Source organism: Dasypus novemcinctus, chromosome 3 (assembly GCF_030445035.2).
Source record: "Dasypus novemcinctus isolate mDasNov1 chromosome 3, mDasNov1.1.hap2, whole genome shotgun sequence".
Classification (NCBI taxonomy): Eukaryota; Metazoa; Chordata; class Mammalia; order Cingulata; family Dasypodidae; genus Dasypus; species Dasypus novemcinctus.
Window position 1 is genome coordinate 104,192,798 of NC_080675.1, and position 24,353 is coordinate 104,217,150.

General features: G+C 40.0%; 1 protein-coding gene across 3 annotated transcripts in view; it reads right to left on the reverse strand.

The window, feature by feature from the left end:
• Nucleotides 1-24,353, reverse strand: part of RYR3 (ryanodine receptor 3) — a 506,364-nt gene that overhangs the window by 327,574 nt on the left and 154,437 nt on the right. For all 3 annotated transcript variants that reach the window (XM_071214091.1, XM_058293854.2, XM_071214090.1), the window contains exon 3: nt 4,186-4,293. In XM_071214091.1, the coding sequence (XP_071070192.1) occupies nt 4,186-4,293 (108 nt within the window). The remainder of the gene's footprint in view (nt 1-4,185; nt 4,294-24,353) is intronic.

Genomic DNA, 24,353 nt, shown 5'->3' on the forward strand with positions numbered 1-24,353 from the left:
TTGATGTGTTGAACACCTTAACAGTGTTCAGGGTAGATGTGTCTTTAGCAGATTCTTTGTAGTGATACCACCTTTCTGTGACTGGATTTTCTGTGACTTTACAAAGTGGATGAATGAACTTGGATGCAAGTTAAGTATCTTACAACATGTACTTGAATGACCATTACAAGGAAGAAAAGAGCAGCAATGTAAGATTATGGTTCACTGGCCATTTGTAAGGTCATGTAATGCCAGGAGACAACCCCTAATATCTCAGCTGGCAGGGCCACACCATCCTCAGGAAGCAGTAACACATGACAAATACACCATACCACACACACACATTTCTCTAGCAGTTGTGCTGTATGTGTTCTCCACTCTAAAGGCAAGGGCAAATGAAAGGAGCCTGAAGCTCCTTTTAGAGTTAATGAGATTATCATCTAAGTAATACCGGTAAGCAAAGAACCACTCAGTGAAGATATCTGTGATAAAGGTTCTTGCAGAAATAAAATCTGTCCAGGTCACATTTCCCAATCAGCATTAGAAGGCTGTGTCCTGGCAATCCAGATATTTTAACATCGAAATGCAAGCACATTCTTATGTTTTCTGGCAACCATAACTTTAGTTCATTTTATGTGAATATTTCATCTCTCTTTTTAGTTGTAAAGGTCTGAAGACAATTAAGTCAACTTCTAGAGAACAACCAAAGTCCTTTTCAGAAGGAATGGAGTTGGTAATTGTGTTCATCAAGGCTTTTCATTTTTAGAAGCAGTATACTAGTTCACTTCAAAACCCATGTGGAGTCATGCAGTCCTAGATTAAACATAAGCATAGAGCACAGAGCTCTCCTTCCTCTGGGGGAGCTGTAATATGCCTGAAGGATCTAAGACTGGAGGAAGCGGACTAGAGATTAAGAAAGGGAGCAATATTCATTTCTGCACCCATAGGCACTTGTTAAATTTTCATCATTTTAAAGATGTGGAAAGTAAAGTACAGAAAGGAGAAATCATTTGCCCCAGAGGCCAACTACCTAGTGAGCAATAGAGCCTGAATTGAAAAATCATGTCTCACTCCAAAGACTGAACTATTCTCAGTACAAATGCTGCTTTCTCTAAACTGGAAGTCATTTTTATAGGATGATGGGAATTGAGGGCTAAGAGGGAGATGATGATATCTCTCTTAGCCCCATGTCCTGCTCATGATTGCTGGACGTTCCATTTACCATATATGTCTTGACAAGCCTAGTCAATCAAAAATGTAAAAATACTCTAATATTTGGATATGAGGATTTTACTTTAAGCTCCAGCTGTCAACTGGTCACAGTGCCAAGCATCTGTACCTTGGTAATTTCCCCCGATGAAAATCAGATAGGGTTAGATCAGAGAGAAAGTGATCCAAGGATGAGCTTATCTAGGGTAGACTCTATGAGAGGCACCAAAATATTATCTGCCTCAGGTCCTACTGATCAATTTATTCTCCCTTTCAAAACAAAGCTGGCTCCTACATACTACTAGCTGTAGCTAAGGACATTTCAAGAATAAAAATCTCTGCTGCTAAACCTGGCTGGACACTTTTGTTTTCCTTGTTAGCAGAAGAAATTGCTGCAGAATTGTAAATCCTTTCTAAAACATTCCTGTACACTCATCCCATGAATGAACATTGAAGTCATTTTTAAAAAAAATGTCTAGTTGCTGCACAATAGTGAGCAGACATAGCATGTAAGGACCTATTTATGACTAGAAGGAAAAATTACACTCTTCAAAGCATCCTGTTGGGTAACAGTTGTGATCATTAGTGAAAGTAATATCTATTTAAAAACAGTAAATGCCTATTTCCAAACGGAATGGAATGGCATGCAAAAGAGGTGACAGCTCACTCAAACATCTACAAGCTCTCCAGAGAATCATTATGATTTATCATGTTAACTCACTTCTTTATTTTTCTTCTTTTTCTTTTTCTTCCTTGCTGACTACTATCTTCTAAAATCAAATTCAGTATCGATAATACATGTGTACTGCCATCACTTCAGAAACTCTAAATAATCAGACTTAAGAGGTTACATATAATTAGTATTTCTCATACTAAAGACTGAGAGCCCAGTCAGAACTGTGAGAGCATTAGAAAGGGGTTATAGTGACTGAAGTTGTTGTCTAAGTAACAGTGGAATCAGCAATGAATAGTAAAATAATAATAAATTTAAAAGAGTACCCTCTTCCATCTGTACTCCGTTTCTCACTGCAAATCCCTTCCTTGTAGCTCCAAGAGCTCTGTGAGTAATTATAATAACAATCACCATCAATAATAAGTCAAGATGGGGATTAACTCTCAGATCTCTCTTCTTTTTTTGATAAAATAAGACAGACACAAAGACAATATGATATGTGGGAAGTTTCATAGTCCAACCTGACATGGTGATGGTTATTACACAATGAATACACTATCATGGATCATTCATTTTGGATTCTAGTTTACAAAGAGAGTGGACACAGAAGATTTAATTTATTGGCATTTAAATACTATAAATTAAAGAAGCCCCTTGGAACATATATCTAGATTAAGTAAACTTTTGTAGTTACATGACTGGTCCTTAAGGTAGGTCTTATTCATATGTTTCAAAAGCAAAAGTTCCATTTTACTTCCCATTTCATTTGGAAGATAATTAATACTTATTCTTCTTTTAGACAAAGTTAAGAATATTATTTAAGTTCTGGACAATAAAGAAAAAGGATTATAATCAGAACTTTTGGATTTGCTTCCCCATCTATAGGACTCCCTATAGTCCTCAAGCTAAATGAAAACGAAAAAGAAATATGCTTTTTTAACAAAACAGGGTAAAAGAATGCCCAAGAGATGACTATCTAGTTAAGACAGCTTTTCCCTATCCTCCCAATTTCTATGTAGGGCCATACTAATTTTGTCTAACTAATCTTGTTTGACTCTGAAAAGCAGTGATATTTCAAATCACCCATGTCCCCCATCAAGTTTTCTATAATAATGAATTATTAGTCCTGAAGAAAGGATGATCACTTTTTAAAAATGTGTACCACTGAACTGAAAGTGTTTGAGGGTATACGCCTGTGGAGTATAAGTGTGGGGTAATAAGGTCAATGCAAGGGAAAACTGAACACAGACTTACGTAAACATCAAACAAAGGAACACAAATCTCATCTGGGTTAAGACTCTAAGGATCAAAGTAAAGCTATTCTCCGGGGACTGAATAAAGCATGGTGTTCTAAACCAAAAGAGCAAAGATTCACATACATTGGTGTTAGGGACACAAGAGATCTAATTAATCCACCTAATTTTTTAAATCAAGAGATTAGAAAATTTGCCTAAAATCACACTAGTTGGATGATGACCTAAATGAAAAATATTGGTTCTCTTGATTCTATGGCCATTGTCTCTTCTACAACAAAAGAGACACATCTATATTATGTATGAGTTTGTTCAAGTCAAGTAAGAACATTATGACAGCCGAGTGAAAAAATGGGAAATGGGGATAAGTATGGAAGAAAGCAAACCAGGAGGCTGCTGAAGTAACCCAGAAGATAGAGGATAGTCATTTAAAAGAGTATCTATGGGGGATGGAGAGAAGTGGTTGGATTTGTGATTTTCAGGCAGCAGAATAAAGTATTTGATGATAATAGATGTGGGTGTGGCCTAAGTCTGGCTTGGGAGACTTTCTGTCCATAAATATGGAGCATCGTTCCTCAGTTAAACATTTAGGGACCATTTTAATAACAATAGGAACAGAAGACAGATCTGCATTTGCTCATCATGAGTGAAATTGAGGGGTTTTAAGCTCCAAACTGCTATAACAAGGTTTTGTTTCATTGAGGCCATCAGGATTCCCCTCAGAGATTTCCCCAAGAAAGAAGAACCTGCCCAGCAGGCACCCTTAAATTCAAAGCCTTATCAGGCTCTCCACATTTCCTGGAGGATTAAAAGGTTGAGGAAGGGAAGAAGGTTGGGGCTTCTCAGGCAGCATTAATAGTGGCCTTTTCTATTTTCTAGTGGAAGCTGGTCCATCCAAAGGAATAGAGATTATGGTTACCGAGTAAGAGGAATCTATACCCAGGGAGAAAGTTTTACCAATTCAAGGGTTCTAAGGTTTTCCAGTTCAAAATTGAAGGAATGAACTATAGCGTGTGATTTGGGACTGTGGTGTCCCCCAATGCCCACCTAGGACAAAATTCAGGTACTCACCCCTTCACCGCCATTTTCACCCGTGTTGGCAAGCATTTCCTGCAGGGCTCTGACAGAGAGGGACTGTTCCAACACAAAATTGCAGACGCAGAGATCCGGAGGAACATACTGTGGAAATAAAACCAGAATGAGAATACCTCCTTATATCAGTCAGGGATAAGCTATGCAAAACAAACAAACAAAAACCAAAAACACATCTCAAGGGCAAAGAGCCTATGAATCAAAACGAAAGCTGGATGGATGAATAGGAATGTAAAAGGTGGATTTCCCATTTTCAAGTTGATAGTTTAAGCTGGATTCTTAGGAATTGGAAGAAGAAAAGCCCCAAGTTTAAAGAGTACCATGATGTCAGGATCAATTTGAGTGAGGGTTGATGACATGCACGGGAAAAGGACACACACAAAAAGCTTGCTGAAGAAGGGAAAGGAAGGGTAGGCTGACCTACATGGATATCTGGGCAGGACCAAAGGAAGAAGAGCACTGGGAGCTTACCCACAACAATTTGTAAGAGGGCAGTAGGCAGACCAGAAAGAGGCTCTAGACAACAGTGACCAAAATAGGGAAGTCATTTACTCATTAAGGAAACCTAGGTACCACCCTAGAGAAAGAGGCAATAGAGGGGTTAAGAACTATTTAAATAAAGTGAGCAAGGGAGTACCTATAACTTTAAGAATTGATGATCCTCTACAGCAATCATTCTTATCTATTACATGCTCACTTAACATCCTGAAATCCATGCCTATTTTGGAACATTTCAACAGTTAAAGACGGCCTTCTCTGCCTCCTGTCTACAGTAATAGCTAATACTCACTGAGCACTCTCTCTACGCCAGGAGCTGTTCTAAGTGCTCTGCAGGTGTTAACTCATTTAATCCTCAGAACAACCCTAGAGGATAGGGTCTATTACTAACCCAGTTTACAGACAAGGAAATTAAGGCACAGAGAAATTATGTCATCTGCTGAAGGTCTTGACTTATATTTGACTGAGTCAGGATTCAAATCTAGTCTGTCTAGAGTCAAATCAAATCAGTGTGTCTTCAAAGTCCATGCAATTAACACACATTAAATAATAGAGATTTTTTTCACAAATAGAACATTTTTATCAGTAAATGTTTAAGTATTACATTAATGTAAAACATGGTGCTTGGTATCGGATATGAAGATATGAAAAAAAGCAAAACATAATCATTGCTCTTCAGAACCTTCCAATTCAGTTTCATGACACACCGTTTTCCTTGGGAATACAGCTTGAAATCCCGTAGTATTCCAATCCTTTGTTTCCTACATGCTATTGGCAGAACACTGACACCATGAGAATAACAGGAAAGAAATAACAGGGAAGTTACTGACAGATATGTCTAACACTCTGAGATGGGTGAAGCTGTTTCCATGGTACTCCAATTGAAAATCAAAAGCAAACCTTCTACAAAGGAACAGATGACTTCTATGATATCAGCATTTTCTTTTTTAAAATAAAGATGGTGGAATTGGGTTTCTAATTTCCAAGTGTTTGTACATTTTCATCCATCTCCCCAACTTCAATGTTCTCAAAAATAAGATGAGATGCCACCTGCTGGATCTATTAATACCTACTTTAAGGCAGATAATTTCCCCTTTTGAAAAGTTTTAGGTCCCTGTATTAGTTTCTCAGCTACTAAAACAAATACCATCTAATGGGCTGGCTCAACCAGAGTAATCGATGGGCTCACAGTTTCAGATCCTCGAAGGCTGGATTGCTCCTGGGGTGTCTTATGGCTGGCTGGCTGGCAGTCTTTGGGGTTCCTTGGCTTTTCTGTCACATGGTAGTGCACATAGCAGCATCTTCGCCTTTGTCTTCCAGGTTCTATTGTACTTCCAGCTTCTTACTTCCGCCATGGCTTCTTTCTATATATCCAATTTCCTTTGTAAGGACTTCAGCCATACTGGACTAAGGCTCACCCCCATTCATTTTGAGCATATCTTAACTAATAACATTTTCAAAGGTATATTTACAAATGGGTTCACACCCACAGGACCAGAGGTTGGGACCTAAATATGCCTTTTGTGAGGGGCATGATTAAGTCTCCAACAACCCCTACCCCAGGAATTGATGATCCTATCCCTAAAAGTTACTTGCCTATGGATGACTTACATTGCAAGTACTTTTCTAGTAAGGGTTTGAGTACTTTTCTACTTAAATGGATTTCTACTCATGGTATCTATGGTCAGCAGACCTAAAAACCTAGTTTGCATAGAAGTCTGGCATTATAGGAATTTGCCCAGTTCTTTTTATGCAAATAATTTAATGGAGAAGAAACTGTAAAATGAGAAGAATACATGTAGCTTTTAGTTTATATGTTTTCTTGCATTGTTTTCAAATCCCATTCCTGCTGCAGGTAATTAACTTATTTGTATGGGGCTTGAAAGGCCAGGCAGCTGGTAATGAAGGGCAGAGTATCACATTGTTTTTAGAGTACATATAGCATCATTACAAGTAGCATACAATTATACGATAAAACATTTCCCTAAAGATTTTAGGCTGTAAACACATATCCTCCAACTCTGTCTTCCAAACTATGATATCATTATACCGTTTCAGATGATTTCGCAGAGATTTTTCCACTACTCCTAACCTAGTCCAGATCTCATGTCCCTAGAATAGAGAGCATAAAAACCAGAATTTAATCTTTTCCTCCTTCTCCAATTTATTTGGGGATTTTCTATTCAAGAATATCTGCAAAGTTGTGGTTGGTAATTTAAAGGGTGCATTTGGGCTCATCAATTGTATGTGCTCAACATTGGTGCCCACCTTTACAATAACCCTATTTAGCCTATTCTCTTTAAGACAGAAATCTTCACAGCTCCAGAGCCCTGCCCCTGCATGGAGTTGTGTGATTCTAAGTCAGATTTCTTTCCTCTCTGTGGGACAGGAAATCTCCCATCATTGCCATCCATCCACCCTGATGCGTTACCCAACAGCACAGGCACTAGGCATGCTACAGCTATATTTGTCCCTTCCCTCTAGGTACTAAAAGCCCCAAGGTGGTCAAGATTTAATTACTGGTATAAATGGGTACACTTAGGGAGATAGTGGGCATGGGGAGAAGGCAATTCAAATGTGAGCATTAAATCTGTCACTGGTTTATGTAGTTTCTTTCTAGGATAGTTTCTCTAACTGTGGCAGGTTGGTCCTTGCCTAAACTTTCTATATTGGAGATAAGATCAAGCCAAACCAGTAGTAGCACACAAAACAATATGTGGGCAGTGGCAAGGGAGGGAAAAGGCAACAGGAATATTTGGAGAAAAACAAAACATCTAGCAACTTCTGACAGGAATGGAGTGCAGAGCACAGAGCCATCTGACCTGCTATGCCAGCTGCCATCCTTAATTAAACTCCAAACAGGCCTGAGATCCCACCTCCACACTCCCTAAGAATGAGTAAAGGCCACTCGTCCATCAAAGCTAATTTGTTTGCCACCGTGAGAGTCCCCCAGGAGGCCATCTCATTGTTCCTGTGTTCGGGAGCCTGTGCCTCTGTCACTCTGCCTGGCAGGCAAGGGGCATGTGTTTGATGATTCTCAGCATGAAGAAGGGCTCTGTTAACATCTGGTCTAAAATGGCTCTTCATCCCTCTCCCCAGCACTGTCCTTTGCCTAGAGAAGCACCATGCTTCCATGTGTCCTTCAGAAAACCTTGAGATGCCAGGGCCCTGGAAAAGTCAGGAACTAGGTATTCATTTAGCCCCACTAGGTGGAAAAAGTGGGGTGGAAGGCTTATGCATCTTCCATGCTCCATCAATCTACACAATACCTTCTTCACTGCACTAAAAGTATTTTTCTGAGGCTTCCTATATCCAAGACGGTGGGAATTTCATGCCCCTATAATTGTAGTTATTTAACAATTCCTATTTAATACCTACAATGTGCACCCAGCACTGCACTAGCTTGTACTTGCCAAGCCCTTGGGGAAATAAAGTGGGTAGTTAGCTAAAAGGAGGATTGTTAATGCTCATGTATTACAGCATTAAATACAGTCTGGTTTATGTAGTTCTTCAAGCACTGAAGTCTGTCAGTCTCATTAGATTGCCGATTCCTTGAAAAATCTGTGTCTTATTCTACTTTTGGATACTTTATGCACAGAACAGTGAGTGCCCTGTCAAGGAGTTTGACTTTATCTTCAGAGCAATAGAGTGCCACTGGAGGATTTGAAACTGAAAGTGATATAATGAAATTTGCATCTTTGAAAGATCATTCCAGCTGCACTGGAATGCAGTATGTGCACTGCCCACTGTTTCTACTGAATGGGTCTGGGTGCAGAAAAGATAAGACTCAGCAGGAACAAGTCACACCTATAACAAAAATCATGTAGAGAGCAATTCCACTTGGCCATCACCCACCGGAGTCTCCCATTTGGGCCAGTAGGAAGGTGACTGGAGAGTGGAGAACTCTCTATGGCTATGTACAGGTATCCCTGCAAGGACAGCAAGGGCTCATCAGGGAGAAGAGGAAGAACCTGGGACTCAGCTATATATTCTCCACAGAGGGAGACTTCCTGGAGCCCTGGTCGCCAAAGAGCTCAATTAACCTCACTTTCCTTTCCCATGTCCATCAACCAGTCAGCACTGTGCTAGTTGCTGTGAGAAAAAAGAAGAAAAGTAAGGCATAGTTTCTATTGTTTAATTAATTTATAATCTATTTAGAGAGACAGCTCTACTATGCATGAGACTGTATAAAAGAATACGAAAGAGTACATTTAATGCTACACGGAGGGTTATGGGCTAGAAGTGCAGCAGGACCTGGAGCCCTTTCAGGGACATGGTTAGGGAAGGCCACCCCTGGCAGGAACTTGGCTTGAAAAGATGAGGAGGGTTTATGCAGGCAAGGAGGAGTCACTGGCACATAGTAAGAACTCAATTTTTTTGTTTTATAGATGAGCAAGAAGGGAAGAGTTAGTCTCTCCATTTTTTGCGTTGTATGTTTTCTTCTCTTCTTTTTAAAATTCCACTAATAGAAGGAGCATTTTTAAGTTATGAGTTTTACAGAACTTCTATCCCTTTGCTTTTCCACCCAACTCTCCCAGAGAAAAAGGTCACATGCATGGGGATGTCATGAATGGGTAAAGGAAGGAAAAAGTAGTGAATGAATCCTGCTTATTGGTTTTTCTACCTACTCTTTCCACTCCATTCCCAGAATCGAGGTGTTGTATGAATGCTATTAATGTTGTATCATACTATTATATGCTGATGGGTTTACACGGATTCAGTGCTACTGCCAGGGGTAGGATTCAGGTGAAGTAATTTCTAATATCAATTACATGGGGGAAAGGAGCGATTATGAGAATAGAGGACCAAACTGAGAAAGTAGAGCTGGGGTAGCTGGGAGACATGAATCACATGTTCTTGGATCCAGTTTATGCTGTTTCTGGAAATTCAGGACAGCCAGCCAGGTATTCTTGGCCAGTAAATGTTAGTCCAGAGACAGATTTGAAGCTAGGAAGTAAGGAACTTGCAGGTTTTTATTCCCTAGGGTTCCATGTAAATAGGGGCAAGACCAGTAAGCAAGTTAGTTGGGATAGAATTAGAAACTTTAAGCCAGCATGTTGGAATATATTGGAGATTCCAACTTTATTATTCTTGTGTAATCCCTTAGGGTTTAATAAAATCATTTTGGATAGTCTACACTGTTTCACTGGGGTTACAATAAATCAAGAGAAAAGTTTTGCCAAGACCTTAAAGAAAGCAAGTTGCTTTCCTATGGCCAAGAGGATGGTACGGGGGTAATCAAAGCAGGAGGACCACAAAAAGGCAGCAAATTCGAGGGCTGGGGTGGGGGAGAACAAAGCTGGGGAGCTTGTGTTCACTGTCATGCCTCTGGATTTTGAATTGAGTAGACAAAGGGAATCAATTTGTCCAGGGACAAATTGTCTGCTGGTAACAGGCATAGCTGGACCCAGTTCCCAGGTGGCCTGGCTTCCATATGCATTGTGTTGGTTCCAAATCACCACACTGCCTACCCAGAACTGATAACCATCTCCCTGTGATGACTCCATGCATTCTTTCTCAAAGACCATGGATGAGATTTCCCAAGTCCTCCTGGGCAGAAACCGATCTCTCTTCTAGAAAATGTTCGGGTCAGGTAAAGTACATTGGGTACAGTGGCATTGGATGAGTACACCTTCTCATGGGATACTATCAGGATAGCCAGAAGACAAATGTAGTTTGTATTTAAGCTTTACAGACATTATCTCATCCACTGCAGCAGACATGAGCTCATTTATAGACTTCCAATCTATTATTGATAAAATATAATTATTTGTATTGTGTTTATACTGCAAAGGCAGAGCCGGTCATTAACTAATCTAACACCTCCCCACCCCAACCACATTTTATTTAAGTATTTATATGCAGTTAAAGTGCTTTTTAAACCTATTTTTGTCCTCTCTGGATAGTTTACAGTGAATGCTGTCATATAGTGAATGTTAAACTTATCTGAAGCTGTAGCCAACTTCCAAGAAAAATAGATGGTTTTATAACCATTTTAGAGGAGAGTCAATTGAGACAAAAAAAGGAATAGGTGAAATTTACACTGGCAAATGTATCAGAATCCATATATATGTATCTATGTACTTATTGATACAATTAGACCAGGCATTGTGCTAAATGCTCATTTAATTCTTACTTCAGTCCTATTAGGAAGGTTATTATAGTCATTTCACAAATGTGGAAACTGAAACTCAGAAAGGCTGAATCACTTCCCCATGACTGTGCTGCTGGAAAGAACATTTAAATCCTGAGATTTAAACCCAACTCTTTCTGACTCCAATGCCCATATTGCACCAGCATCCCTGAACAGAGGGTTCCCATCCTAATTCCACCAGGCTACCTCCCTCCCAACTCCTGAATTTTAATATGAAACTAAGGATAGATTCCTCTTGACTATCTCAGAAGCAGTTCTATTTTGGAATTGCCACTGGAATGTAAAGACTAAGAACTGAAGTTTGTGGGACTGTCAGTGCTAAAGAACTTTAGAAAATCTTGATACCTGGCACTTATATCTTTATACAGCTCCAAAATCTGAGACAATTCACCACGTAAGCATTCTCTTCCCAAATGCAATTCCACTCTGGAAATGGTGGCACAAGTTTCCACCACAGACTACACATGTAGGAAACACGGATCCATAGTTTAAGCGTTTGAGGGAGGACACTGTCTCTTTGTGCAAAAGGCTATTATGGAACAAAGTTAAAATGCATAAAGACTTGCACACTTTTTTCAATTTAATATTTAGAGGTTTTTTCTGAAAACATATTTTGAAATTATTCCAAAGAGATACGCTATAATTTTTGCTTGGATATCATTGCTAACGAAAGCCTTAAACATCAAAGCACATGACATTTAAACTTTGAGATAGAAAACTTGCTTTCTGGAGGGAGGGGGAAGATGTCATATTCTTTTATAAGAATAAAATTTAAAAGATCCCTTCTAATGCCTGAGGAATCAACCATAGGAATGTAATGCTCTCAGCATACAGATAGCCTCTAGGTCCTTCAATCTAGCGTGAGTGAAATCCAGAGAGAACTGACAACAGCTGTGGAAAAACACTCCTGCAGTGCCAGGGGACTTACTAAACAGAAGTACTCAGTCACCAGCAGAGTGACTGCAGCATCTGACACCCTGCTGGCCTTAGAGTTTACTTCACAAGGTAAAGGAAAAGGATGAAATACATTGATCATGGGTAAGGAAAAGGGAGAAAGTTATCCACATATGGAAAAGTGTTGATTCTTTTCAAAGCAATAAATACAAAGCTTGAAGTTGGGAACTTAATTATTTACTGTATAAGGACACTTGCTGAATCTTTTCCTTTGTATGGGAGGCACCACTGTCACCTAGAAGCAGGAAACCCAAAATCCAGACAAATACCCTTTGACCAAAGTCTTGCTAAGAAATGCCAACTCAGAGTGATGAAGAGCTAAAAAACACCTGCAATCGCTGTTTCTTTGCCCCATCCCTTGAGTTTCCAGACATACTGGCTGTTTAATCAATACTAAGCCATAAATCCATTAAAGTCTAGCCTCTCCTAGGGAGACTGTTTATTAATTCAAATGAGATCAACACTGGCAACATCAATTATTCTTCTGATGTTGCTCAGACATTTCTCACAAGAGCTAACACATATGTCTTACAGGATTTAATGGAGAACTATGGTGGGTCCAAGAATCTTCTGCAGAAGACTGTTGAAACTTCAGATTCTAGACATCCTTCTCCAGGTGGGTATTTTAAGAGTATCCCATGAATGGATCGAGGGAAGGATATGTGATAAAATGATGAAGTAATTGTTAATGGTGGAATCTAGGTGGTAGATATATGGGCATTCTCCATACAATTCTTTCAATTTTCTAAATGTTTAAAAATGTTCATAAAATATGTGGGGGGCAAAAAAACCAGAGTGAATGCAGAAATAGAATCAAGCCTTCTGCTAAGTCAGAAATGGAAGATATTTGGGAAAACAAAATAAAATAAGGCCATTCTTTGTGCTAATTTTTCTTTTGGAGAATAAATTTTTCATAAAAAGTTGTTACATATGTGAACATTTAATTGGGTTATTATTGTTGTTTTAAAGTTGATTAGTAAACAACTATTTTTAAATATTAAAAAAGTATCCCAGGTGATCCCAGGTGATTTTGAAACAGGAGATCTCTGAGCCCTCTTTGAGAGGTACTGCAGAGCAATTAAACCAAACAAGCAAAATCAGGTCCCTGGAGACCTGGTTCTCACTCCAGATTTTTATTTAAAGAGCCCAATTCATCAAAATATGAGAATTGTTTCCATATGAATAACCTGATAATTTGAGAACTACATGATTGTTGTTTTTTATGAACTTGCCTGATATGGCCCAAACCATATCAGTAATGCTGACACCTCTATTCTGCTAAGCATCAGTTGCTTCTGGCATGGTTGTCAATGTTATCGAGAGCCTGGTAATACTCAGCACTGTGATGCTTGTATTCTTTAAAATAAGGAAGGGAGGGGAGGGGGGCAGCCAAAGGAGCAGAGACAAAGTGCTGGGCAGCTGGCTTGCAAAACTGCCTGTTGGGAAAAGGCATAACTGACAGGTTGGATGGTTGATTTGGTTCTCGACTGAGCCAAGTTTTTCTCCCTGCTTGGCAGTGTGCTGCTGGCATATTAAATAACTAAGGTGCCAATAGGTGGAAACTTGTCACACTCACACCTGGAAAAACAAACTGTGTTGATGAGCAGCAACTAAAACCTACTGCTTATGGGCAGAGATACCAGAAACACTGGCTCTTTATATGGTCCTAAAAAATATGGCCATAAATAAAAGCTTAGTGAGCAGTACAAGCACTACAAGGTGCTGTGGACATTTAATGGGAGCCTAGAATCTCTGGAACTGTAGCTTTCATTGGAAGCTATGATGAGAAACTGTGAAAATATTATTCTGAAGAGCCTGCGCAAGAAAAATAGCAGAGATGGGAGAAGAAAGGCAGAATGTCAAATAGGAGGTGAAACCAACCTAAGGGTTTCAGGAACGTGAGTGGTCTAAGTTGTCTGCTAGAGGAAGAACACGGGGTAAAGTACGGAGTCTAAAGGAGATGAGTTAGTCAGAAATAGGGTGAGATGGGCAAATACTGATGGTTGTGAGGGGAGGAAATCTACTCTCAAGTTAATGCTTATGTTTTAGTCTCAAGTTTGATTTCCTTTCATTTGTGTATGAGGCATGGATCAGCATTGCCCCTTCCACGTGTTCCTCTGCTGTTTCACTTACCCTTTCCTCCCTCTCCAGTGATACTGTGGTTGTTGTCACAAAATTTAGAGGTGAGACTCTTCTCTACTACCAAGGCAATGGTACCCAGAAGCTGCATGGTGGGAAAATTTGTGTGTCTTGGTCTTTTCATTGTGTAACTAGGGTAAGATTGGAGGAAGCATTATGAGGAACCCTCAAGTGCTGAAAAAATGCCAAGCTTGACCAGAAGGCCAAGAACAGAGATACTGGGTGCTAAAGGTGGTGATCTCCCCTTAAGTGCATTGTCATCAGCATCACTTAACCCTCTGTGAGCACTGCCAGTATAGTGGGCCCTACTCCGGCTACATTATTAGTTAAGTGGACACAAAGCTTGGGGATATGAAGGGCAAGGGCAACAGCTTGGCTTCTAAACTTCTTGAAATTTTTTCCCACTCTCACAATGAATTCAAATTCAAATGTGGAAGTGCAGTTTTTTTTTTCTTTCTTTTTTTTTTTATTTACTTTGTAATAATATTACATTAAAAATATATATATATGAGGTCCCATTGAACCCTACCTCCCCCACCCCACCTCTCCCCACCCTCAGCAACACTCCCTCCCATCATCATGACACAGCCATTGCATTTGGCAAGTATATCTCTGGGCACCCCCGCACCCCATGGTCAACGGTTCACACCATGGCCCACACTCTCCCCCATTCCATCCAGTGGGCCCTGTGAGGATTTACAATGTCCCGTGATTGCCCCTGAAGCACCATCCAGGGCAGCTCCATGTCCCAAAGACGCCTCCACCTCTCATCTCTTCCTGCCTTTCCCCATACCCATCAGCCATCATGTCCACTTTTCTCAATCCAATGCCACCTTTTCTATATGGACATTGGATTGGTTGTGTCCATTGCTCCTCTATGTCAAGAGGAGGCTCAGATTCCACCTGGATGCTGGATGCAATCCTCCCACTTTCAGTTGTAATCACTCTAGGCTCCATGGTGTGGTGGTTGTCCTTCTTCAACTCCATCTTAGCTGAGTGTGGTGAGCCCAATAAGTCAGACTGTAGGTGCTGGAGTCTGTTGAGGCTCAGGACCTGGCTATCACATTGTCAGTCCAGAGATTCAAATCCCCTAAATATATCTTAAATCCCGACACTAACTGCACCTCTAGCACATTAGCATGAAAGTCTTATGAAGAGAGATCCCATCTGAGTCCAGATTCGTCACACATAAACACCAGTTCCAAAGAGGGGCCATCTGACCTGGTAGTTAACCCCATCGGCCATGACCATAACTCCCATGGGTCTCTTTAGCCCTCGAAGGAACCGATATCTGGGGGTTGTATCTGCTTTATCTGTCTCTCTGACTCTGCTCAGTTGTGCATAAGGGCAATCCTTCTGACAGCCTCCAGACTCTTTTTTAGAGACTCGTAGCCATATAAACTCATTTCTCCTTTCCATTTCCCCCTTACATTAGGTCAAACAGCATTTTAAAGGTCATGTTATTTTATGTAGACAGGGATATTCCACTGATCCGCGTTGAACCTTCCGTATGAGGTCATTTTCCAGTTGCATCATCAGTTGGTAGTTGATAGTGGTCCCTCGGTGCCAGGGAGGCTCATCCCCGGGTGTCATGTCCCACGCTGGGGGGAAGGCATTGCATTTACATGCTGAGTTTGGCTTCGAGACTGGCCACATTTGAGTAACATGAAGGCTGACAGGAGGAAATTCCCAGGCACAATGCTGCTCTAGGCCTTGTTCTTATTTTAGGCTTATCAGCTCCCAAGCATAGTCATTAGCATCATGGGCTCACTGTTGAACCCTCACTCCCTCCCGGTCCCCGCCGCTGCACCTGGGAGACTGTCGCTGCTCCCCTAGGGACCACGACAGAGCACCACTGGCCAGGAACCCAGTACCCCCCCTGCTGTGGTTTTTAATTGTTGCCACTATGAGTATATCCAAACATTGCCATGCACCCTGGACATATGTTCTGTACAGCTCCCTGTCAGCCATATATCCCCTGTCAATGGTATCCCATACCAGTATTCCTCCATTGCCTTTGTTGAACCACTCTGTGGTCCAGAACTCCCTGAAATTTGAAGCCCAATATAATGTCAGGGTCCCTTACTAGGAAATGGCATATAGCTATGGGTTTAAAGGTTATATAAAGAATACGTGTTGACTTGGAAAAAATTCTACATCCTATCTTCCCCCCCCCCCCCCCCCTAATTATTGAGCTTCTCTTCACAGGAGCCCTAGACCACAGCAATGCATATATATAGTATACAGCAGTTTTAATTTTTAACTCCTACATGGAGTTTTGCTTTGATAAAAACAAGTACATCATTGCAAACTAAGTTCTGGATTTTTAAAGCTTGGCAGGAGTGCATGGACAGATGTTTATAAAGTTTGCAGATTTAAAAAGGACTTTGTGGAAATAAAGTTATGAATATTTTTTCTTCAAGAGGAAAGACATATTCCTTTCCCCCATAGAAAACTAGACTCTGTCTGCCCCAACTGCTTCATAGTATTTGAGCTACAGTACCAAGGATTAGTACTACATGGTCCCATTTGTTAGGGATTTTAAAACATGTATGGTGGGCAGGGATTTACTACTGCTGGTCAGTGGCTGTGAGAGATTTTTAAAATGTTCATCTAATAGTAAGCACCGCTCGAGTGGAGTGCTAATGGAGAGACACATCATCTCCTCAGGCCATAACGTCTTCAAAAGTGTCATCATTACCAGGTGATACTGTGAGCATAGAGAGGACAGAAATTAAAAAGCTCACTGAACTGTGGAGAGCTGTAGGACCCCCTGTTTCCCAATGCCTCCCTATTGAAGTCACTGATGCTTCACTCAGTGCATGAACTGGCTCTGACAAATACAAGGAAACATTAGGAGACTCAGTTTCTTTCTAATACTCAGTTTCTGTTGGGGGCAGCCAGGAACTACCATGTCAAATATGACCTCTGCCCAACCACCCACGAGCACATGTCTGGGTCTTTACCTTGCCTTCTCTTCCTCAGCTCTGCTAAGTAACTAACCTAGGATGGCTGAGGTTCCCCTCAACCATGAAGAGGGAGGGGTGTTTTACCTTTTCTTTCCCCTCCCAGATAACCAGAAGTTATCTCCAATACATAATGGTTGAATTGACATGGCACCACCAAAAGGAATGAACCCAAATAACAATTGACAGAGCAATGCCACACCTCCAAAAACAAAGCCCTTGGTCATGGTGACCTCAACAAAGTCTGTCAGACACTATGAAGATAAATGCTTCAAGTTAGCCAGTTGCTCTCCTGTGGCCTTCATCCTTATGTTCTCAGGGAGCAAGATGGGCACGAAAGCCACGTTTAGCTGCCTATTAAATGTGAACTTCTTTTTGGAAAAGGTAAGTTCATTCATTACTATAGCTACTGGAAACTTTCCATGGCAGGCTGTAGATAAGTTTGAATATGATACTACTGAAGTCAAGGTCATAGCTTTGCTCCATTTGGGGATGATACCTGAACACCTAAACTGACAAGCTACTTTCTCCATTAAGGTATCAGTCAGGCATCTCATTCCACAGCACACCCAGGGTCCATGTTTCGGACCATGTACTTTTCTTGTTTTCTTGTTTCTTAATGAATCCTTTACTGTCTTGCTGTAAACACACACACACACACACACACAGATATATATCTCACAACACACACACACACACACATATCTCTCACAAATGTAGGGCTGTTGACCGCAAATTTAGCCTTAACGCAATTTCTTCAAGTGTGGTCTGTGGGTCACCTGTGTAAGGATTTTGGGAGAGTCTGTTTAAAAAAATATATGTAGATTTCTGGGCCCCAACCAAGATGAGGATGGGGATTGAAGGCATGTTCGGTCGAAGTTTAAGAATTACTGGCCTTCTGGAGCTCCGTGTGCCAACTCCCATTTGGCCCATGAACACCAGGCAGGCCAGACTTAACCTTCTTTAGAGGTAAAGCATTCTTGACATAATTTACCTGGACATTCAGAGGTAAGCAAAACCACAGTGCTCATTTTTCAACGTGAAATGTGATCCGAGGAGGTTGTGGAAACATCTTATGAACATCAAAAAGTACTAATTTTTCTTGGCTACATTTTTAAAAATGTAACTCTTTCAGCTGTGTACGGGAAGTTTTGCTGAAGGATAATATTAAACCTTATGTTCTCTCAGTCTCACAGCTTCTATTAAATTCCAAAAACTCTTCCCATCTTTAGGTAAAAAAAAGTGAAGCTGTCTGAAACTGGTTTCCACAGCTTATGAGGGTAATAATTCAAATTTCAAGTCTGAAGTGACTTCTCTTGGGATTGAAGAGGTGGGGAAGAGATCAATTATTCCACCCTCTGTATTCTTGGTGCACCTGAACCACCACAAAGAAATGAAAATCTGTTCTATTTTGAAGTAGAAATAACTTGGGATGTATAGTAAAGCGTTAAAGTAGGGTTTAAGGAAAAATTCCTTGATGAAAGTACTCCAATAAAAAAAGGATCATTAGGTGAAGGGTTTTTATATTTTACCAATCACTAAGTAGCTGAAAAATAGTGTTTGAAGGAAGTGTGCAAACAGCCTTCTTGTACCGATTGTTCATATCTTCAGAAAGGCTGTGGATAAGCTCAGCTGTGTTTCAGTGGAAAGGAAGAAAAATGTTTTGAAAACCTCCCAGTAGAGAAAACAGTTAAATCCTGGGATGACTGAGTTACAAATACTTTATAATCATTCCCTGAAATAACTTGGATAAAGAAAAATAAGAAAATAAATTAAAAGAAAAATAAATTGATTTTGAATTATTTAAAACCACCAATTTGCTGTGCCATGAAATTATGAATAAAAAAGATAATGTTTGTAAATTATTCAGAAACAGTTTGAATTCATATAGTTTGTTCAGGTCATTATTAAAAAGAATGAAACTTTAAGGAAAGAAGGTAGCACATTATTGAAAAGGAGAAATTAAGGTATCAACTTAAAACAGTTTAAAATATTTCCTTTACAAAATGCTATTCACATGACAGACTTAGACTGCAGAGATTATTTTGCATCACATTTTATAGCAAGTTGGAGAGGGAGAAAAGCGAGATTTCTCACATCACCATCCAGAACACTTCACAGGCAGTAGTTTGATTAGTGAATTACGGATATGCATGGAATTTGAAGAGTTCACACAGAAGACTGTAATCATGACTTAAATTTTATCCCCCAGATTTTAGAAATTCCATGAAGACTAAACGTGATAGATATAACATGACTTGAATTCTTCAGAATCAAATGCTAACATAATGGCAAGGCATAATTTTTCTTCTATGTAAAAGCAACGACTGGAAAAGAGATGTTCTAATCGCAAAAAAAAAAAAAAAAAAAGTGAGTCTTTGTGATCTAATTAGTAAGTTCAGGAGTTGATGGAGGAAGAAAATAATACTGCTAATCGGGACCAAAATAGCAGCTATTAGGTCTGAAGAGCAAAGTACTAAGTGCGGCAAAGCAGCCCCTGTATGAATAATGCCTGCTCAGAATTCACCTGGGGCCACTTGCCTGCTGCGCACAAGTAAATGACAAATGAACAGCAGAACTTTGGTGCTACTTTACACACTGAATAAATTCCTTGTGAAGATTCCCACCACTAAGGTACAGACTATCTTTAAATAAAAAGCGGGGGCCAGTACTACTTCAAGCACATAAGTTATCACAACAGTATTAATAACTCAAATGGAAAGGAGGACAATATGGATGAGGAAAGATCTCAGGGTTAAAAGGTTAGACTTTTCTTTCTTTTTAGAGTATATGAGGTTTAAAGGAGATCCGGCAAATGACAAGGCCTTAATAAACTTGCCATAGGTCGCACTTGACTTTTATTCTACTTCTTTGCATATCTCTTTCCCTTCTCCATTTCTTGACTATTAGAAATAGCAGTGCATGGGGCTTGATATGCATATAGAAATTATAAGAAAACGTCCTGAAAGTAAACTTCTTAGCTGCTAATTGGGAAGAACTGGGATGTGGAACCAGGTTTTTCAGAATCTGAACATAGTTAGGATGGTGTCCCATCCCTTGGACTTGATGGATTCACATAAGAATCAATATGGAAATGAGCCTTTTTGTTCTGCCTGAAAATGACAAAAATAGTCCCTGCCCCAATTTGAACAATGCCTCAATGTAGAAGAGTTGCTCAATGCAGAGTACCTTTATTGGTTCCATAGGACCAAACCCACCTATGCACACAGAACCCACCTATGCACACAGAACCACACAGAATAATCCCAGCCACCTCTGTTAAGCCCCACATGTTGGGCAACAAGGCTTGGACTTGCAAACAGCTAACCACCACTGCCAGGGAGTCTGGCAACCAAGAGACAAAGAACATCTGGTCTTACAGCTTTACCTCCCAGCCTTCTTTTTTGGCTCAGTTGAAGTCTGCAAGACCTCCATATGCCCACTGACTTCCAGAAAACTGCAGGACTCAACCCATGAAGGCTTGTATCTTTGTTTCTGCTATATCAGTTTCTCTCTTCTGCTGTCTCATCTACTTAATGCTCGCCCCTGGCCCCTGGTTGTCGTTTGCCCTCCAAACCTGCTGGAACACCTATTCCATGACCAAGCCTCCCCATCATCCATCCCCTGCCTTCCCCCTGACACCCCCCCCCCCCCACTGCTAGCCTGAACAATGTAACCTGATTCTTCCCAGAGGACTCAGCTCCTTACCTAGTACAGGACATTTATTCTCTCACACCTCAAGCACTTCAGGCATAGGAGGTGGGTTCTGTGACCATCTCATGCCCAGGTATTAACCCCTTCTCCTGCAGGCCTCCTATACCACTCCCCTCCTCTTTGCTGGTTACACACTTCCTGGACATTCCCTTCCTTCACTGAACTTTCTGACCACTCCTCATAACTGCCCTTACGGTTTGAAGTTCATATGACAAACCCATCTCCTATTATGGGCTCTCGGTTATTTTGCTTCCTTGTCAATGATGTCCCTCACTCCACTTCAGCCACTCTCTCTTGTGGTCATGCACCCAGGGCTTGTCTGCTGAACCCTGGCACATCTGACTGAGGCACCCTCTAACCATCGACTCATTTTCCAGCCTGCACTTGCCACTCTACTACTCTCATTACTATTTATATCCCTTAAACCTTTTCACTCTCAGTCCTCTCCAATCTTTATTTCTTTCTTCATTCAGCTTAATTTCCATTGGAATCACTCTTGCCAGCATCCCAAACTGATTTTCCCCTTTATTGCTTCATCACACTTACCTGGTAACTCTTTGAACTCTGGCTGAATTTAACTATTTGCTTTCTTCATGCCTGGACTGCTGAGTGCTGCTATAAAAAAATGACACAATCTAGACATTATTAGGACTAAAACTCCAGGCACCAACCTCAGCTAGGCTCTCACACTGATCCACACCTTAGTGGTCTTCTCTAGGCAGCTCACTCTCCACACTTCCTGTATGAAATCTATAGAGCTACCACTAGCCTTTCCTTCTTTCTTCCCACTCAATGAAATTTGGCTTCCTCCTTTATTTGAAGGCCACCTTCTCAACTCTCTTCTTAATATCAGCCTTTTCTGCCATATTGGCAATTTTTCATGCTCAGTTATTCTTTCCCTTTCCCATACCTTCTCCCTTTTCTTCTCTATGTGCACCTTCCCATCTGCATTTAAACACTCTTAAGTCTTCTCTATTACAAGAATCCCTCCATCCTGAGACCCTCTCCAGACATCACAGTCTTTCAGAAATGTCTGCACAGGTTGTCTCTATTTTCTTGCTTTCCTCTTATTCTTCACCTATTCTAAGTTGGCCTCTGCCCTTATCACTCTTTTGAAAGAGCTCTCGCCAAGAGCACCATTGACTTTCATGCCACTACATCTAATGGACACATTCCAGTACTCTTGTTACTTGACCTCCAAGTAGCATTCTGCACTATTGACTATGTATCTCCTTAACACCCTCTGCTCAGTTCCTGTCTCTTCTGTGACACTACACTTGCCTGTTTCTCCTCTGACCTCAGGATGCTCTTCCTCATTCTCTGTGGTATGTTCCTCTTGCGCCACACCTCTTTAATGTTGAAATTTTCCAGGTCTTACATTCTTCTCCTTTTAATCCACATTTTTTCACTCACTCTCACAGCTTGTTTTACTGTCCTTAAGTCCATAACTCCTATATATTTTCTCTACCCTAGACCTTTCTACTTAATTCCTGATCCATTTTACTAAGTACCCATCAAAATTTCCATTCAGATACAGAAGGTCTTTGAATTTAATAACATTCAAAACTGAATTAATCAGATCCTTAACCACCCTCTGGACTAACTTAATTCTTCTCTTATATTGCCTATTTCACTAAATGATATGCCTCTTACAGGCAGCCAATGACTGTAACTCTAAAGTTATAATTTGATTCTTCCTTCCTTGGTCAATTTCTACCCTGTGAATTTCATTACACAGACATGAATTTACCTTAATTTCAGTTAATGCCTTTCCTTTTTTTTTTTTTCCCACAAATGAGGAATCTAAACAATTTTCCAAAGTACATGATTTCCTTCAACAATAGGCTCCTCTTCAAGTCTAATTCTCACCTTTGCTACTTCAAAATCTGTACGCTCAACTCTGCCCTTTTCTTTTCCAACTACCAAAGCTATACTCAATTTGATCCCCTCACCAGTAGTCCTATCTACTGGTTTTATCTCTTTTGCAACCACAATCTCTCCTTTTCTAGAGACTCTTTCCTCTCTGCTTAAAAATGTGCTTGTGTAGCTCTTATCATAAACCTAGATTTTAATAAACCTAGATTGTTTCAGCTACTATTCTGCTTACTTTCTTTTAATGTTTGATTTCTCCAAAAAGTATGAACACTCACTGATGAGGTTCTGGTTCAAGTAATGGAGATAATCCTATTTGTAACAATTATACATTTTGGACAGATATAAAAATAACTGCTTGAAGGCACTGGAGAGCAACTTAAGCAGACACAACCTAGAAGGAATATGACTCTTGAAAGAAGGGAATCCAACTAGGTGATATCCACATTTAATTGGAATTTCCCCTGAGGGTACTCCCAAGTTCATGGGATCCATTGGGCATAAAGCACAAACAAAAATATGCTGTAGAGTCAGAGGTTTGATTTTGGGACTGTCAGAATGGCTGGAAATTGAAGTGGAGAATGCTAAAAAAGAAGGAACCACTGTAGATAAGAAAAGCCCAAAAGCAGCATACAATGTCACCTCAAATTTTTGGCTTACTAATAAATGGTGCAGGTCAACATTCTAAGGAACCCAATGAAAAGCAGTAACTGTAATGCTAAATGACTGAGCAAAGGTATCAGCAGCTATGCAGTTCTGGAGTGACAGAATTTGGTGTGCAAGTCTTGTTTAGAAGGGTATGGACCACCTCTGGCTTTTCATTGAAACCCAGAAGGACAACATCCAAAGGCTAAGGACAAGCTCTAGAACTAAGATAAAAGTTAAAACAGAGAAACCCTCTATGAGATCAGTAATTTACTTGCCTGCTAGAAAAAATGATGCAAAACCCATCCAAAGATAATAGAAACCAGAATAGCTAAAAAATAACTCATAATGTCCAATATACAATTAAAAAAATAGTAGATATGCGAAAAAATAGGAAAATGTGATTCATAACCTAGGAAAAAATCAGTCATTAGAAACAGACCCACAGACAATCCAGATACTGGCATTCATAGCCAAGGACTTTAAAATAACTATTATAAATATACTAATGAATTTGGGAGAAGAGAATGAGAATTTCAAGACAATAAGTAAGCCAAACAAACCAACTAGTAGAAATTTTAGAATTGAAAAATACAATATCTGAAATAAAAAATTCATCAGAGGGGATTAATAGCACATTGACATTAAAGAATCAGTAAACATGAAAACAGGTGAATATAAAGTATTCAAATGGTAGAATAAGGAGAAAAGTAAGTTGATTAAAAAATGAACACAGTGACAGTGACCTGGAACAATATAAAGTAATCTAACACATAGGCAATTGGAGTTCCAGAAGGAGAAAAAGAATATGGCAGAAAAAAATGTATTTGAAGAAATAATGGCAAATATTTTCTAAACTTGATGAAAAACAATGACCAAGAGAACTAAGACATTGAAAAGAACTCAGGTGGTATAAATGCAGAGAAACCTACCCTAAAACACATCATTCACAGTACTAACAGACATAAAAAAAAAAATCTTAAGATCTTCTAGAGGGGAAAAAAAAAAAGGCTTGTTGCTTACAGGGAAATGATGATAAGAAGGAAGGCTAACTTTTAATCAGAAACAATGGAGGCCAGAAGATAATAAAATGACATCCTTAAAGTTATGAGAGAAAAATAAAAATGACAAGAAAAAAACAGCCTTCAAAAATAGGGACAAAGTAAAGACATTCTCAGTAAAGAGATGCTGAGAGGGTATGTCTC